The 14,333-nt window shown below is 46.3% G+C and overlaps 1 protein-coding gene across 1 annotated transcript; it reads left to right on the forward strand.

Moving 5' to 3' along the window:
* The first annotated feature begins 140 nt into the window (after positions 1-140).
* LOC122431154 (pregnancy-associated glycoprotein 2-like) lies at positions 141-9,096 on the forward strand. Its single transcript, XM_043452278.1, has 9 exons — positions 141-241; positions 1,315-1,465; positions 2,439-2,556; positions 2,660-2,778; positions 4,004-4,197; positions 5,336-5,452; positions 6,996-7,137; positions 7,222-7,317; positions 8,798-9,096. Exons 1-9 carry the CDS (start codon positions 141-143, stop codon positions 8,948-8,950), a joined length of 1,191 nt encoding a protein of 396 aa, XP_043308213.1. The 3' UTR covers positions 8,951-9,096.
* The last annotated feature ends 5,237 nt before the right edge of the window (positions 9,097-14,333 follow it).

Raw genomic sequence — 14,333 nt, forward strand, 5'->3', positions numbered from 1 at the left:
GAGTGCACTCCTCACAGATACCAATGGAGGCAAAGATTTTATCTAGAGGTTCATATTGCTCATCAGACTCATGGTGGCTTAAAGGAGAACGTTAGAGCAGGTTAGAGTATATATAGCTAGGTAATCTTCACCACCAGTGCATGCTCAGAACTCAATCTGTCCTGAGTACTTCAATCGAGGACAGAAGCATGAAGTGGCTTGGACTCCTCGGGCTGGTAGCTCTTTCAGAGTGCATAGTCATGTAAGTGTGGGGACTATAAGTGAAATCATCCCTTTTTTTGTTTGTTTTTCATTCTTGTCCTCTTATTCTTCCACCTGTCAGGGTTAGAAGGGAATGTAATCACTCCCTGACAGTCTAAAGTCAACTCTCACTTGTTGATACGTACCTTGCCACAGACTCTGTGAGGCCTTAGGCTCTCCAGGCAAACCTGTAGGATTACACAACCCTTGGGGTCCAGCCATATCATGTCCTATGTAAAATTGCATTCCTTGAAATTGTTCAGTGCACAACCTGTGCAACTGTAGGTGTGGTCTGAAGAAATAACATTTCTCTTATATGTGGTTCTAGGTCTCCTCTCTGGTCTCTCTTCATTTCTGTGTGAATGTGTCTGTGTCTTCACCTCTGTATCTCTCCATTTTATCTATCTCTTTGGATGTCTCTGTGCATGCAGAACTCTCTTAGATTTTTTCCTTTTTAAAAACATTCTTCTTGGCTTCTCTTAACCTCCTTAATTTATTCTCCATCTCCTGGCCTCCCCTCTCCTGCTTGAGCCCAGAAGAAAGATCAGTAGTACTATTTCTCTGCTCTTTTAGCTGTAACAAGCAGTATGACCTCAACCAAGTCTCCAACTCCCTGCATTTCAAATTCCTCCCCTGTTTAAAGAGGATGATGAACCCCTTCTACTTCCCTCTCCAAGCTTCCTTGAGAAGGATACTGTGGGATGGCCACAGCAATGATAATGGCTGCCATTGCTGAGACTTCCTATATATCAGGTGCATTATATCCATCATCTCACTTAATATCTAAGCCATTCTATGTGGCCTGGGGTGGGGATTACTATATACCACCTTTTTACTGACGGGAAAATTGAGACTTCAAATGGTCATATGCCTTACCCAAGATGACACAACAGAACCTGTGTTCAGACCTGTCTTTGCCATGGTCATTGCGTGGAATCCTGATAATAAGGTGACACTCATAAAAATGCTTGGAAAATACACAGTGCCATTAGAACGTCAGGTATGACAGTCTTTATAACACAGACAGCTGATTGCTGCCCCTTCTTTGTTTTCTTTTTTCATGGCCGGTGAAAGAATCCCTCTTACGCAAATGAAGACCATGCGAGAAACCCTAAGGGAAAGAAATTTGCTGACAGATTTCTCTGAGGAACACCCTTACAGCCTGTCCCAGAATGCCACTAATGACCAAAACATAATTTATCATCCCCTGAGGAACTACAAGGATGTGAGTGTGTTAGGAGGATGGTGCTCCACAGCGCCCCCTGGTGCTCTGGCTTTGCACTGGTGTTCAAGCAGAGATGCCAGTGGGGTTGTTGGGCTGGGGGCTCCTGCAGGAGTCAGAAACACGGGGGAACAGGGACCCATTCCCAGAGGAGAAGGCACTCATCCTCAGCTCCTGGTCTGTGGTGACTGGACCAAGCAATGACCAGGGGGCAGATAAACATCCATTTCTGTGCCAAAGGTGTATCATTAGTTTAAGGAAGATTGTTCTTTCTGAACTAAGTGAACCACTCAGTTACAGATGAAGGGTGAGCCATGCCAATCAAAAGATAAAGGCAACTCCAAATCAATTGTGAAATCTTGGTCAGAGGAATGTCAGCATCCACAGATGCATGGATACCAGTAAAAAAGTTACTGAGCCCCTATGGCACGTGAGGCCATATGAATCTAACACTAGAGTGTTGCTATTGATTTGAAAAAAAGTCTGATCTCTTCTTCATGAATGCACAGGCCATCCTGAGAGACAGGCAGGGAGTAACTAGCTGTCAAATAAAATGGCCACCTGCCTGGTGTTGAGAGGACATGGTCTGAGTTTAGAAGAAGTGGCCTGGGGTGACTTAGGAGGGCCATCTGCAAAAGAAGGGGCTCTGTTTGGGCTTTGAAAAAGAGACTGGAGAGCTTCTCAAATGAAGGTGCCACGATTTACCTGGTGGTCCAGTGGTTAAGAATCTGTGTTTCCATTGAAGGAGTGGTGGGTTCCATCTTTAGTCAAGACAGTAAGATCCAGTATGTCACACAGCCCTAACAGAAAGAAAAGGAATCAAATCAGGCAGTGATCTGAGCAGAAGCTGTGAGGTGGTGTGGTTGGAGAGTGATTTCAGGAGACACAGGACACCTCAAAGGTGGCAGCAGTCTGTGAATCAAGGGTGGCTGGTGCAGCCAAGTCTTCCCTAACCACCCCACCTTGGCCTCTGTAGCTTGTCTGCATTGGCACCATCGCCATTGGAACACCCCCTCAGGAGTTTCAGGTCCTCTTTGACACCGGCTCATCTGGCTTGTGGGTGCCCTCCATATACTGCCACAGTCCCAGCTGCTGTGAGTACCTGCTCCCCTCCCCACCTTGCCCATCTTGTGTTTCCCCTCCAAATCCCTTCTCCATCCTTGGCACCTGGCGGACACTCATCTCTTGTGTCTGCAGATAAACACAAGAGCTTCATCCCTCAAAACTCCTCCACCTTTCAGGCCACGAACCAGATCTTCAGTATCAAATACAGTTTTGCGATGATAAACGGATATCTTGGCTATGACACCGTTCGGGTAATGTGGAAACAGAAGCTAAGTTGGGGCTGTCTCTGGGAGCAACCACTGCTACAAAACAGATGCTGGACCAGCTGGCAGTCCCCTAGTGACTGGATGTCTGCCCCTCAGGACCCTGTCCCTGGGTAGATAGCATCTCAGCTGACACACAAACTCCCAGAATCGCTAATCCAGACAGTGGCTTGGGGCATGGGTTTACAGCTCCTTTGCCCATGAGCAGTTCAAGATTCATTTCATTGGGAGCAGGGAGAGGGGGAAGAAAACACCACATTTATATTCTCAAACTATGCTGGGCACTTTCATGGTAATAACTCATGTGACCCTGCAACAATCACACGCAGCAGGTACTATGATTAACTTCATGATACAGGTGAAGGAACTGAGGTGCAGAGAGCAAGGGCCTGGCCAAGGTCACACATCTAGTAAGTGGTGGAGCTGGGCTGGCCAATCAGGACTCAAGCAAGTGTGGGAATTTGGGAAGAGGATAAAACTGATCCGGGGTCCCTGGGGGCAGCACAGAGCTTCAGGTATCCAGACAGGGAAAGCAAGGGGCCAAACACATGGGAGGGAGACTGATAAATGGGTTCTCACTCTAGGGGAATTTTGACAGTATAATAAAAACTATGGCCTGACTTCCTCAAAGTGCTTGAATATTTCCGCACCCACCCCACCCTGTCTCTTTCTCAGATCTCTCTTTTTTTCTCTGTCTTTCTCAAACAAACACATGCACACGCAAACACATCCCCAAATACCTGTTTCCCAGGCAGAATTTTCTGGAGGACCTTGCCAGTGACATTATATAATGGGGCTTCTGTCTCTCTGGGCAGATGCAGAATTCACAAGCATTGCCTTGAATTCAGTTCATTTCTGTCATCACATCAGAGTGATGCCAAAGAGAAGGCTATTCTGCTTTCTACTCATTTTGTCCTCCAGGGGAACCACTGGGTCCTGTCCTGACTCTTGGTTGCCCCACCTGTACAGAAGGCATGAGGGCCAATTTGACTCATTCAGATGGTGTTTGCAGGAGGAGCAGGTGTTGTTAAAATCCACAGCCCCACAAAAATGGAACACGAATTCCTGTCCCAGCGTGGTCTAACCATCTGAGATCAGTCCAGAGTACAGTCAGGCCTCAGTTCTTCTCTGCAGTGCTAATGACATCTACACCCCAGCCGGGTCCCAGCCCCACTTCCCAATCCTTTATGTGGGAACACTCTCCTCTCCACAGATCGGGAAAATGGTTAGTGTGGCCCAGCCATTTGGCCTGAGTCTAAAGGAGTTTGGGTTTGAAGCTTTACCCTTTGATGGCATCCTGGGACTAGATTACCCCCGCCCCACTGTCATAGGGGCCACCCCGGTCTTTGACAACCTGAGGAAACAAGGAGTCATTTCTGAGCCTGTCTTTGCCTTCTACGTGAGCAGGTAAGTCTGAGGTGGGCCAGACCTCTCTAATTCAATGGTAAGATGCTTTCAGTTGCATGAAAAATTATAGACCACCTGATCTGGAAGTTTCCTGGGAGATAGTCTAGCCCAGGGTAACTACGGCCCCAGGGCCTTACCTGGCCCCACCACTGGTATTTGTAAATAAAGTTTTATTGATCAAAACCATGATCATGGGCTCAGGGGTAGGGACTTGGTCCAGGGGTGAGGGAAGAGGGAGAACAACGGAAGGTGTCAGGAAACAGGTTGGAGGAAAAAAGCAATAGGATTTGCTGATGGATTTGATATGGAAGGGCTTCCCTGGTGATTCATATGTTAAAGAATGTGTCTGAAATGCAGGGGACCCAGATTTGATCCTAGATCAGGAAGATCCCCCTGGGGAAGGGAATGGCTATGCACTCCATGATTTTTGCTTGGAGAATTCCAAGGACAGAGGAGCCTGGTGGGCTACTGTCCATGGGGTTGTAAAGAGTCAGACACGACTGAGTGACTAACACACACACACACACACACACACACACACACACACACACACTTGATATGGAAAGAAGGAGAGGGGTGGCATGAATGTTTCCTTCCTTACTAATGTTTCACCAGGAGCCCAGGACCAGCTACACAGTCTGTGGGAGCCAGTGCAAAATAAAAATGTGGGACCCTTTATTTAGCAAGTATTTGGATTTCAAGACAGGGAGAGCCCCATAAACAGCACAGGTCACAGGCTCATGAAGCCAACCCTGGGTGACACTAACCCTCACCCTTATTGTCCTTGAGCCTGGGCTGTTTTTGAAAAATGACAGGCTAGACAAGGAGGAAGCCAGACCCCCAAGCACAGTGTCCTCTGAGGGTATTTTTGAGCACTTAAGTCGCCATACAGGACCAGGTCCTCTTCAGAAAGTTGGATGGTCAAAGCCCAGCCTGACTGCCTACCGTTGAACTTCTTCTGTGACATTCCTTAGCTGTGACCAACCCGGGTCCACTACACAATCCCTCTGAGCCTCAGTTTCTGCATCTGTAAAATGGATTCTGTAGTAGTGCCCCTGATGGGTGGATAAGCACAACCCTCAGACAGCGTGTGGTGTTACTCTCCTCCAACAAGACCCTCTCTTCCTTCTCTCCACAGTCAGCAGGAGAACCGCAGCGTGGTGATGTTTGGAGGGGTGGACCGTGCCTATTATAAGGGAGAACTCAACTGGGTACCAGTGTCCGAAGTGGGCAAGTGGCTTATAAACATGGACAGGTAAGCATCTCCCTCCGAGAGCCACTCCAAGTGGTGCTCCCACATGTGCATGTGGACACATGCAGACACACGCAGACATACACGAATGCACCCCAGCCACACAGTCACATACACAGACACAGACTCCACCCAAAAAGACGCACATAGAAACACACACAGCATCAGACTTATAAACACGCAAAGGCACACAAATACACACACAAACACAGACACATAGGGAAACAGTGATATGCAGACATAGAAACACACACACCTAAGACACATATAGACACACGCAGACATACAGGCACACAGATACACACATCACCCATGGATTGACAATCACACCAGGCCTCCTGATCAGGGCTTTGATCAGGGGAATGGGGTCCAGAGAGGCCTGTGCAGCTGGGGGAGGGCTGCACCCACCACACTGTGAGGTGGGGAACGTGTTTGAGGACCCTAAAGTGTAGTGAAAAGAGGATCAGGGAGAATTTCACCAACTGTCCAGGGCTACCTGGGACTGAGAAAGTTCTCAGCACACAGTACTGCCAGTTTAAAAACAGCTCAAGGCCTTAACAAACTGGTAAAATTGGTCTTCTTAGGGAGAAGCTACCCAGCAGTGGAGAGAGGTTGGCTGCAATCTTGAGACTTGAAAGCAACTCAAACAGAGAGATACCTTCCTAGCCATAGCTACCTGCCTTTCTTCCAAGGCACACAGTGGGGCAGGGGCTGTGACAGAAGGAATCAGGAAGCTGGGATTCAGGAGTGGCCTGGAAACAAGAGGAAATGATTGATGGGAATCTGTGTGATACCCTTAGACAAACGCTTTCCTGTGTTTCAGTGGCCTTCTGGGCTAGCTCAGGCATTGCCTGGCTGAGGGCCTCAGTGTCTGAGACAGATGAAGGGGCGGTGCATGAAGACAACCTTTCCCAGGGCAACCTGTGTCTCCCTCCCACTAACACTCTGAGCATCTGTTGCCTCAGGGAACCTCCATATTCACTCCCATTATTGGTCAGACACCAGATATAGGTATCTGGATGTTCCTCATTCATTTTTTCACTGATTCGTTCACAAACATACATTGTGTACCCCTTGTGTGCTGGCACTTTAGCGAGGCAGTGAGGACACAACTTGCCCTCACATCTAGTGAGATGACTCACACACATAGTGAATTACCACCTTGGTACCTGCTAGACATGGGGAAGAGTCTACAGAGACTGAGCAAGACAGGAGCCTGATCTAGTTTAGGAGGAAGACTTCACTGACAAAGTGACATTTAACCTGGGAACTAAAAGATGAGCAAAAATCATCTAGACCAAGGAGATAGGCGGTCTTCTAGGAAGGGTGACCAGCACATGCTAAGGCCCTGAGATATGAAAGAGCTGGTGCATTCAATAACTGAAGGGAAGTCAAAGAGGATGAAATGACCAGAGCAAAGGAAAACAGAGTCAGAGCAAGAGCTGAAAGGCTGTTCAGGAGACAGTCAGGCAGTCATGTTCAGGGGGCAGTCGTGGGGGAGATTTCAGAGTGATGCTGGTGCCTATTTTATCCCATTTTCTCTCAGCATCTCCATGAACAGGACAGTGGTTGCTTGTAAACATGGCTGCCAGGCCTTCTTGGATACGGGGACTTCCCTTCTGCGTGGCCCAAGAGGACCGGTCAGCAAAATCCAGAATCTCATCCACGCCAGGCCCATCGGTCATGAGGTGAAGGGTCACTCCATGGGGTCACTCCCAGGTTCTCCACACAAAGATCAGCAGATCCAACCTCTCTCCCTCTTTCTGTTACAGCACTTGGTTTCCTGCCAAACCATCGGGACACTGCCTCCTGTTGTCTTCACTATCAACGGAATAGACTATCCAGTACCCGCCCAAGCTTACATCCAAGTGAGGGGACAACCCTGGGGGCTGGTTCTCAAATCTGGGACTTGCAGGAACCCTTACACTGCTGCTGGGAGTAGGGCGCCCTCTGCAGGCTCAGCCACATCATTGCAGATGTGGCTGAGCCCACGTGGCTGGGCCAGTGCCTCCCAGAAAACCAACCACTTGAGAGTAAAGGACAGTCTGGGACATCCATCCTCCTGAAATAAGTGTGGAGTCACTACCCCATGTCGGCATGGTGGGAGTCATAAGGAGAGGGGAACACTAAGGGCCTTTGCCTTAAAGAGCTTCAGTTCAACCATAGCCCTCAGATGCACGGACATGGAAAGTCAGTTCTAGCAATCCGTGAAATAGCCAAGTGACAAGCAGGGTTGGCTGGGGACAGATCCAGTGTTCTCTCCCACTCTAGTGATTAACAATCTCCCTTCCCTTCTCAAAAGTGTCCAGGTTGGGATCATAAATTACATGGTTACCCTAGTCCTTGGCTGCAACTTCCCCTTGCTACGCCCCATTTCCCCATCTGTGAGTTGGGATACCTGACTCCTCAGTTGGATGCTAATATGAGTAAAAGGTGCACAGAGACTGCACAACTCTTGCACACAGTTGAGGCTTAATGTCAGTTCTCTACGGGAGTTCAGAGCAGGCTAATGGGCTCAAAGAAGTTTTTGAGGAAGACAGGGAATTTCATTAATTCTAAAACCCCAGACTCATGGAGACCTGAGGAACGCTTCTTGGTCAATGCAAATCTAAAGTGAATTCCATGCAAATGGCACCCCTGGGGGCTGTGCAAAGGGGTTCTGGGGGCAGATTAGGGGTGATGAGGGCTACAGACTTGGGGGCACCAGGGAAAATCACCAACCCAGCCTGGAGTGACCAGGGAGGGTGAGTGTGGGTCAAGGGAGGCTTCGCAGAGGGCTCAAGCACAGTTTTAAGGAAAAGGGTTGTGGGGAAGGAGAAGAAACAGCATTTTCTGCAGAGAAAAGAGGGAGCAAGGAATAGCAAGGAATTACAGGCCATTCTTGTTCTCTTTTTACAAGTTTTATTGAAGTATAGTTGATTTACAATGATCTGTTTATTCCTGCCATAAAGCAAAGAGACTCAATTATATATGTGTGTGTATATATGTGTGTGTGTGTGTGTATAGATATATATGTATATATATTTATATTCTTTTCCATTACTGTTTATCATGGGATGTTGAATATGGTTCCCTGTATTATACAGTATGACTTTGTTGTTTATCCATCCTCTCTATATGTTTGCATCTTATAACCCCTGCCTGTCTGCCCATTTCCCCCCCTAATGGCAACCATATGTCTTGGCCCTTCTAGTTGTTGGAAGGGCCCCTACTTCCACTGCTGCTGAGAGAGTCACTTGACTTTTACCAAAGGGAGGAAGTAAAACCAGGAAACTTGCCAACTCTGGATATTGATGAGGGAAGCAGGTAAGGGCTCAGGCTGACTACTATGTATTTTCGTTTCCTCAGAGTTTGTCGAGCAGCTGCCTCAGCAACTTTTACGTGCGCCCACAGCGTGTCAATGAGTCAGAGACCTGGATCCTGGGTGACGTCTTCCTGAAGCTGTATTTCTCAGTTTTCGATCGAGGAAACAACAGGATTGGCCTGGCTCCTGCAGTTTAAATGCTGGGCTACTTCAGGAATCAGTCAGGTCCACTCCAAACACACACTCATGTGAGGGCACCCTGGGTGGGGCCAGGGATGCTGGTGAACTGTGTTTGTTGCTCTGCAAAGCCTTATTCTCTATAAAGAATAAAGAACTTCATCTCAATGGTGCTCATAAGAAAGGGTGACTCTCTTTGGGTCAGGGAGGTGCATCACATGCAGGAAGGATCTAGAATCAAGTCTGAAGCACAAGTGAGAAAAGCCCAACTCCAGCTGGCTTGAAGAAAAAGGGAGACTTATTGGAAGGATACTGGGGATCTGGACACACGAACCAGAGCAGAGCCAAAGACCTCTGTGACTGGACCTGAGAAATCAGAAGCCATCGGTTCACTCTGCCTCCCCTGCTCCTTCCCTTTATGCATCTTTGACTCTTTAAGCCTGAAAGCCTTCTTCCCTCAGGCTTCTACACTTAGTGAAGGACTCTGAAGTTGCCTTTCTCAAGGTTTTATATTCCTAAAGTATATAGCCTAGAAGGAAAGAAGCTCAGAAAACATCATTTTACAAGGAAGGGATATAAAGGACTGGTCTACCTTAGATCATAAATTTAGCCTTGAACCAACCATCCTGATGGGGGCGGGTGGTACTATGATTAGTTTTACTTAAGCAAGTGACCCTGCCCCCCAGCAAACATGATTGACAGCTTCCTCCAGAACCAGGTGACTGGAGTTGGGGTGAGGCACCATCAAAGAAGTTTAAGGGGGATGTTCTAGACCATGAAAGTGTTTATGACTGCCCCAACAACTCCACCCCCTCCTCATTTAGAAGAATGTCTGTAACTATTGTTTGATTGCTAAGTAGTGTCTGACTCTGCGACCCCATGGACTATAGCATGCCAGGCCTCCCTGTCCCTCATTGTCCCCTCGAGTTTGCCCAAGTTAAAGTCCATTGAATAGATGATGCCCTCCTACCATCTCATCTTCTGTTGCCCTCTTCTCCTTTGGCTTTCAATCTTTCCCAGTGTCAGGGTCTTTTCCAATGAGTCAGCTCTTCGCATCAGGTGGCCAAAGTATGGGAGCTTCAGATTCAGTATCCATTCTTCCAATGAATATTCATAGCTGATTTCTCTCAGAATTGACTGGTTTGACCTCCTTGCTATCCAAAGAACTCTCAAGAGTCTTCTCCAGTACCACAATTCAAAAGCGTCAATTCTTCAGCACTCAGCCTTCTTTATGATCCAACTCTCAGGTCCATACGTGACTACTGGAAAGACCACAGCTTTGACTATATGGACTTTTGTTGGCAAAGTGGTGTTTTTACTTTTCAATCTGCTGTCTAGGTTTCTCATAGCCTTACTTCCAAGGAGTAAGCGCCTTTCAATTTCATGGCTGTACTCACTGTCACAGTGATTTTGGAGCCCAAGAAAATAAAGTCTGATACTGCTTTTACTTTTTCCCCTTCTGTTTGCCATGAAGTGATGGAACTGGATTCCTTGATCTTAGTTTTTTTTTCACTTGATCTTAGCCAAAAGGCTGAGAAGCAATGATCTTAGTTTTTTTAATGTTGAGTTTTAAACCAGCTTTTTCATGTTCCTCCTTCACCCTCATCAAGAGCTCTTTAGTTCCTCTCTGCTTTCTGCCATTAGAGTGGTATCATCTGCATATCTGAGGTTGTAGATATTTCTCCCAGCAACCTTGATTCCAGCTTGTAACTCACCCAACCTGTCATTTCAAATGATGTGCTCTGCATATAAGTTAAATAAGCAAGGAGACAATATACAGCCTTGTCATATGCCTTTCCCAGTTTTGAACCAGTCAGTTGTTCGTGTAAGGTTCTAACGGTTGCTTCTTGACCTGCTTACAGGTTTCTCAGAAGACAGGTAAGATGGTCTGGTATTCCTATCTCTTTTAAGACTTTTCCACAGTTTGTTGTGATCCACACAGTCAAAGGCTTTCATGTAGTCAGTGTAACAGAACTAGATGTTTTTCTGGAATTCCCTTGCTTTATCTACAATCCAACAGATGTTGGCAATTTGATCTCTGGTTCCTCTGACTTTCCTAAACCCAGTTTGTACATCTGGAAGTTCTCAACCCAAGTGCTGTTGAAGCCTAGCTTGAAGATTTTGAGCATAACTTTACTAGCATGAGAAGTGAGTGCAGTTATCTGGTAGTTTGAACATTCTCTAGCACTGCCCTTTGTTGGAAATGGGATCAAAACTGTCCTCTTCCAGTCCTGTGGCCACAGAAGGATGGTGAGGGGTGATAAAAATAGATTCTATTCTTCCCTTCTAAGAAGGGCTTTGGCAGTGGCCTTCTTCTCCAGGGGGGATCTGGGTGAGGCTCCTCAGGATGACATATTTCCCTTCTGTCCCCCCCACCGCAGTCACCAACTCACTGGCACCCCCATTGTGGTGGCCTTTCCAGTCCCACTTCCCAGGTGACGGGCCCATTTGGGTCCCTGAGAGCCACCTGCCTCCTCCAGGGCCCAGCATTGCCCCTTCCCTTGACCTCTAGTACTGTTGGAGAGGATGCTAAGCATGTAATGGGGGACCTGGGGTACACAAAACCTTTGTTCTTTCTGAGCTTCCTCTAGGGGCAGAGCCACAAATCCTTTGGTTGGGGCTGCCACGGTTTGGCACTTTGGAAGTGGAAGCATAAGTTCTTTCCATCTGGAGACTCTAGGCAGAGACCCATGGGTCAGAGCTGGAGAGAGACTCAGATGAGAGAAGAAAATGGAAGGAAGAAATAAGGTGGAAAACACAATGTATAGTATGGGCAAGAGAAGCATCAGTGAAAGGAATGTCTCCTTCCCTTCCTCATCATTTCCTTCAGTACAAATTTACTAAGTGCATGCTATGACCAGATGCTTGGTGGACCCCAGAGATAGAGGGCTGGGTTAGAAATCCAGCACCAAGTTATGGAGACAGATAAATAATCCCCGGAGGGGAGGGCAGATGGAGAAAACAACAGAGGTGTGGGTAGGAGGCCAGAGGAGTGAGGGTCTTCCTCTGCAGAGAGACAGGGAAAGGCTGGATAATCGTAGTAAGGGGGTCATGGATGTCAATCTTGCCATCACAGCCTGAAACACACCCTTAAACCCTGCAGTTACCATCTGTGTGCAGTTCAGCCATATGTCCACCCTTTCGTGTGCCTGTCTCCATTGGGATAGCACTGGACTATAACTGGCTTGAGGGGAGTGTACGGGGACTGGTTGCAGAGCTGATAAAGGGAGGAAAATAGAGAATAGAACTCGTTGTTTATCTTTTAATGGAAAATATCATGAACTGGACTTAATGGAGATTTATTTATTTATTTAATGCAACTTTTAAGTTATGAAAATATGTTAACACATTTACAGGAGATTTGGAAAATGCAGAGCAAAAACATATCGTTACACTATATATCACAATTTCTTTTAAGTAGATAGGCCTTACAAATAGCTGTGAAAAGAAGAGAAGTGGAAAGCAAAGAAGAAAAAGAAAGATATACCCATTTGAATGCAGAGTTCCAAAGAACAACAAGGAGAGATAAGAAAGCCTCCCTCAGTGATCAATGCAAAGAAATAGAAGAAAACAATAAAATGGGAAAGACTAGAGATCTCTTCAGGAAAATCAGAGATACCAACAGAATATTTCATGCAAAGATGGGCTCAATAGAGGACAGAAATGATATGGATCTAAGAGAAGCAGAAGATTTTAAGAAGAGGTAGCAAGAATACACAGAAGAAATATACAAAAAAGATCTTCACGACCCAGATAATCATGATGGTGTGATCATTCACCCAGAGACATCTTGGAATGCGAAGTCAAGTGGGCCTTAGGAAGCATCACTATGAACAAAGCTAGTGGAGGTGATGGAATTCCAGTTGAGCTATTTCAAATACTGAAAGATAATGCTGTGAAAGTGCTGCACTCTATATGCCAGCAAATTTCGAAAACTCAGCAGTGGCCCCAGGACTGGAAAAGGTCAGTTTTCATTCCAGTCCAAAAGAAAGGCAATGCCAAAGAATGTTTAAACTCCCACACAATTGCATTCATCTCACACGCTAGTAAAGTAATGCTCAAAATTCTCCAAGCCAGGCTTCAAAAATATGTGAACCATGAACTTTCAGATGTTCAAGCTAGTTTTAGAAAAGGCAGAGGAACCAGAGATCAAATTGCCAACATCCACTGAATCATCAAAAAAGCAAGAGAGTTCCAAAAAAAACATCTATTTCTACTTTATTGATTATGCCAAAGCCTTTGACTGTGGGGTCACCACAAACTGTGGAAAATTCTTCAAGAGATGGGAATAGCAGACCATCTGACCTGCCTCTTGAGAAACTTGTACGCAGGTCAGGAGGCAACAGTTAGAACTGGACATGGAACAACAGACTGGCCCCAACTAGGAAAAGGAGTAAGTCAAGGCTGTATATTGCCACTCTGCTTATTTAACTTCTATGCAGAGTACATCATGGGAAATGCTGGGTTCGAAGAAGCACAAGCTGGAATCAAGATTGCCAGGAGAAATATCAATAACTTCAGATATGCAGATGACACCACCCTTATGGCAGAAAGTGAAGAGGAACTAAAAAGCCTCTTGTTGAAAGTGAAAGAGGAGAGTGAAACAGTTGACTTAAAGTTCAACATTTAGAAAACTAAGATCATGGCATCCAGTCCCATCACTTCATGGGAAATAGATGGGGAAACAGTTGAAACAGTGACAGACTTTATTTTTAGGGCTCCAAAATCACTGCAGATGGTGAATGCAGCCATGAAATTAAAGACACTTGCTCCTTGGAAGAGAAGTTATGAGCAACCTAGACAGCATATTAAAAAGCAGAGACATTACTTTGCCAACAAAAATTCATTTAGTCAAGGCTTTGGTTTTTCCAGTAGTCATGTACGGATGTGAGAGTTGGACCATGAAGAAGGCTGAGCACCAAAGAATTGATGCTTTTGAACTGTGGTGTTGGAGAAGACTCTTGAGAGTCCCTTGGACTGCAAGGAGATCCAACCATCAATTCTAAAGGAAATCAGTCCTGAATATTCATTTGAAGGACTGATGTTGAAGCTAAAGTTCCAACACTTTGGCCACCTGATGCGAAGAAGTGACTCATTTGAAAAGACCCTGATGCTGGGAAAGATTGAGGGCAGGAGAAGGGGCCAAAAGAGGATGAGATGGTTGGATGGCGTCACCGACCGCCGACTCAATGGACATGAGTTTGGGTAAACTCCAGGAGTTGGTGATGGACAGGGAGGACGGGTGTGCTGAAGTCCATGGGGTTGCAAAGAGTTGGACACAACTGAGCGACTGAACTGAACTGAACTGAAGTAGACAGATTAAGATTTTTAGTTGGAGTTTCCATATCAAACTCTCAGAAATTTATTGAATGAATACACAGAGAAGTAGAAGAATATCAGTCA

This window comes from Cervus canadensis, chromosome 29, assembly GCF_019320065.1.
Source record: "Cervus canadensis isolate Bull #8, Minnesota chromosome 29, ASM1932006v1, whole genome shotgun sequence".
Taxonomy (NCBI): Eukaryota; Metazoa; Chordata; class Mammalia; order Artiodactyla; family Cervidae; genus Cervus; species Cervus canadensis.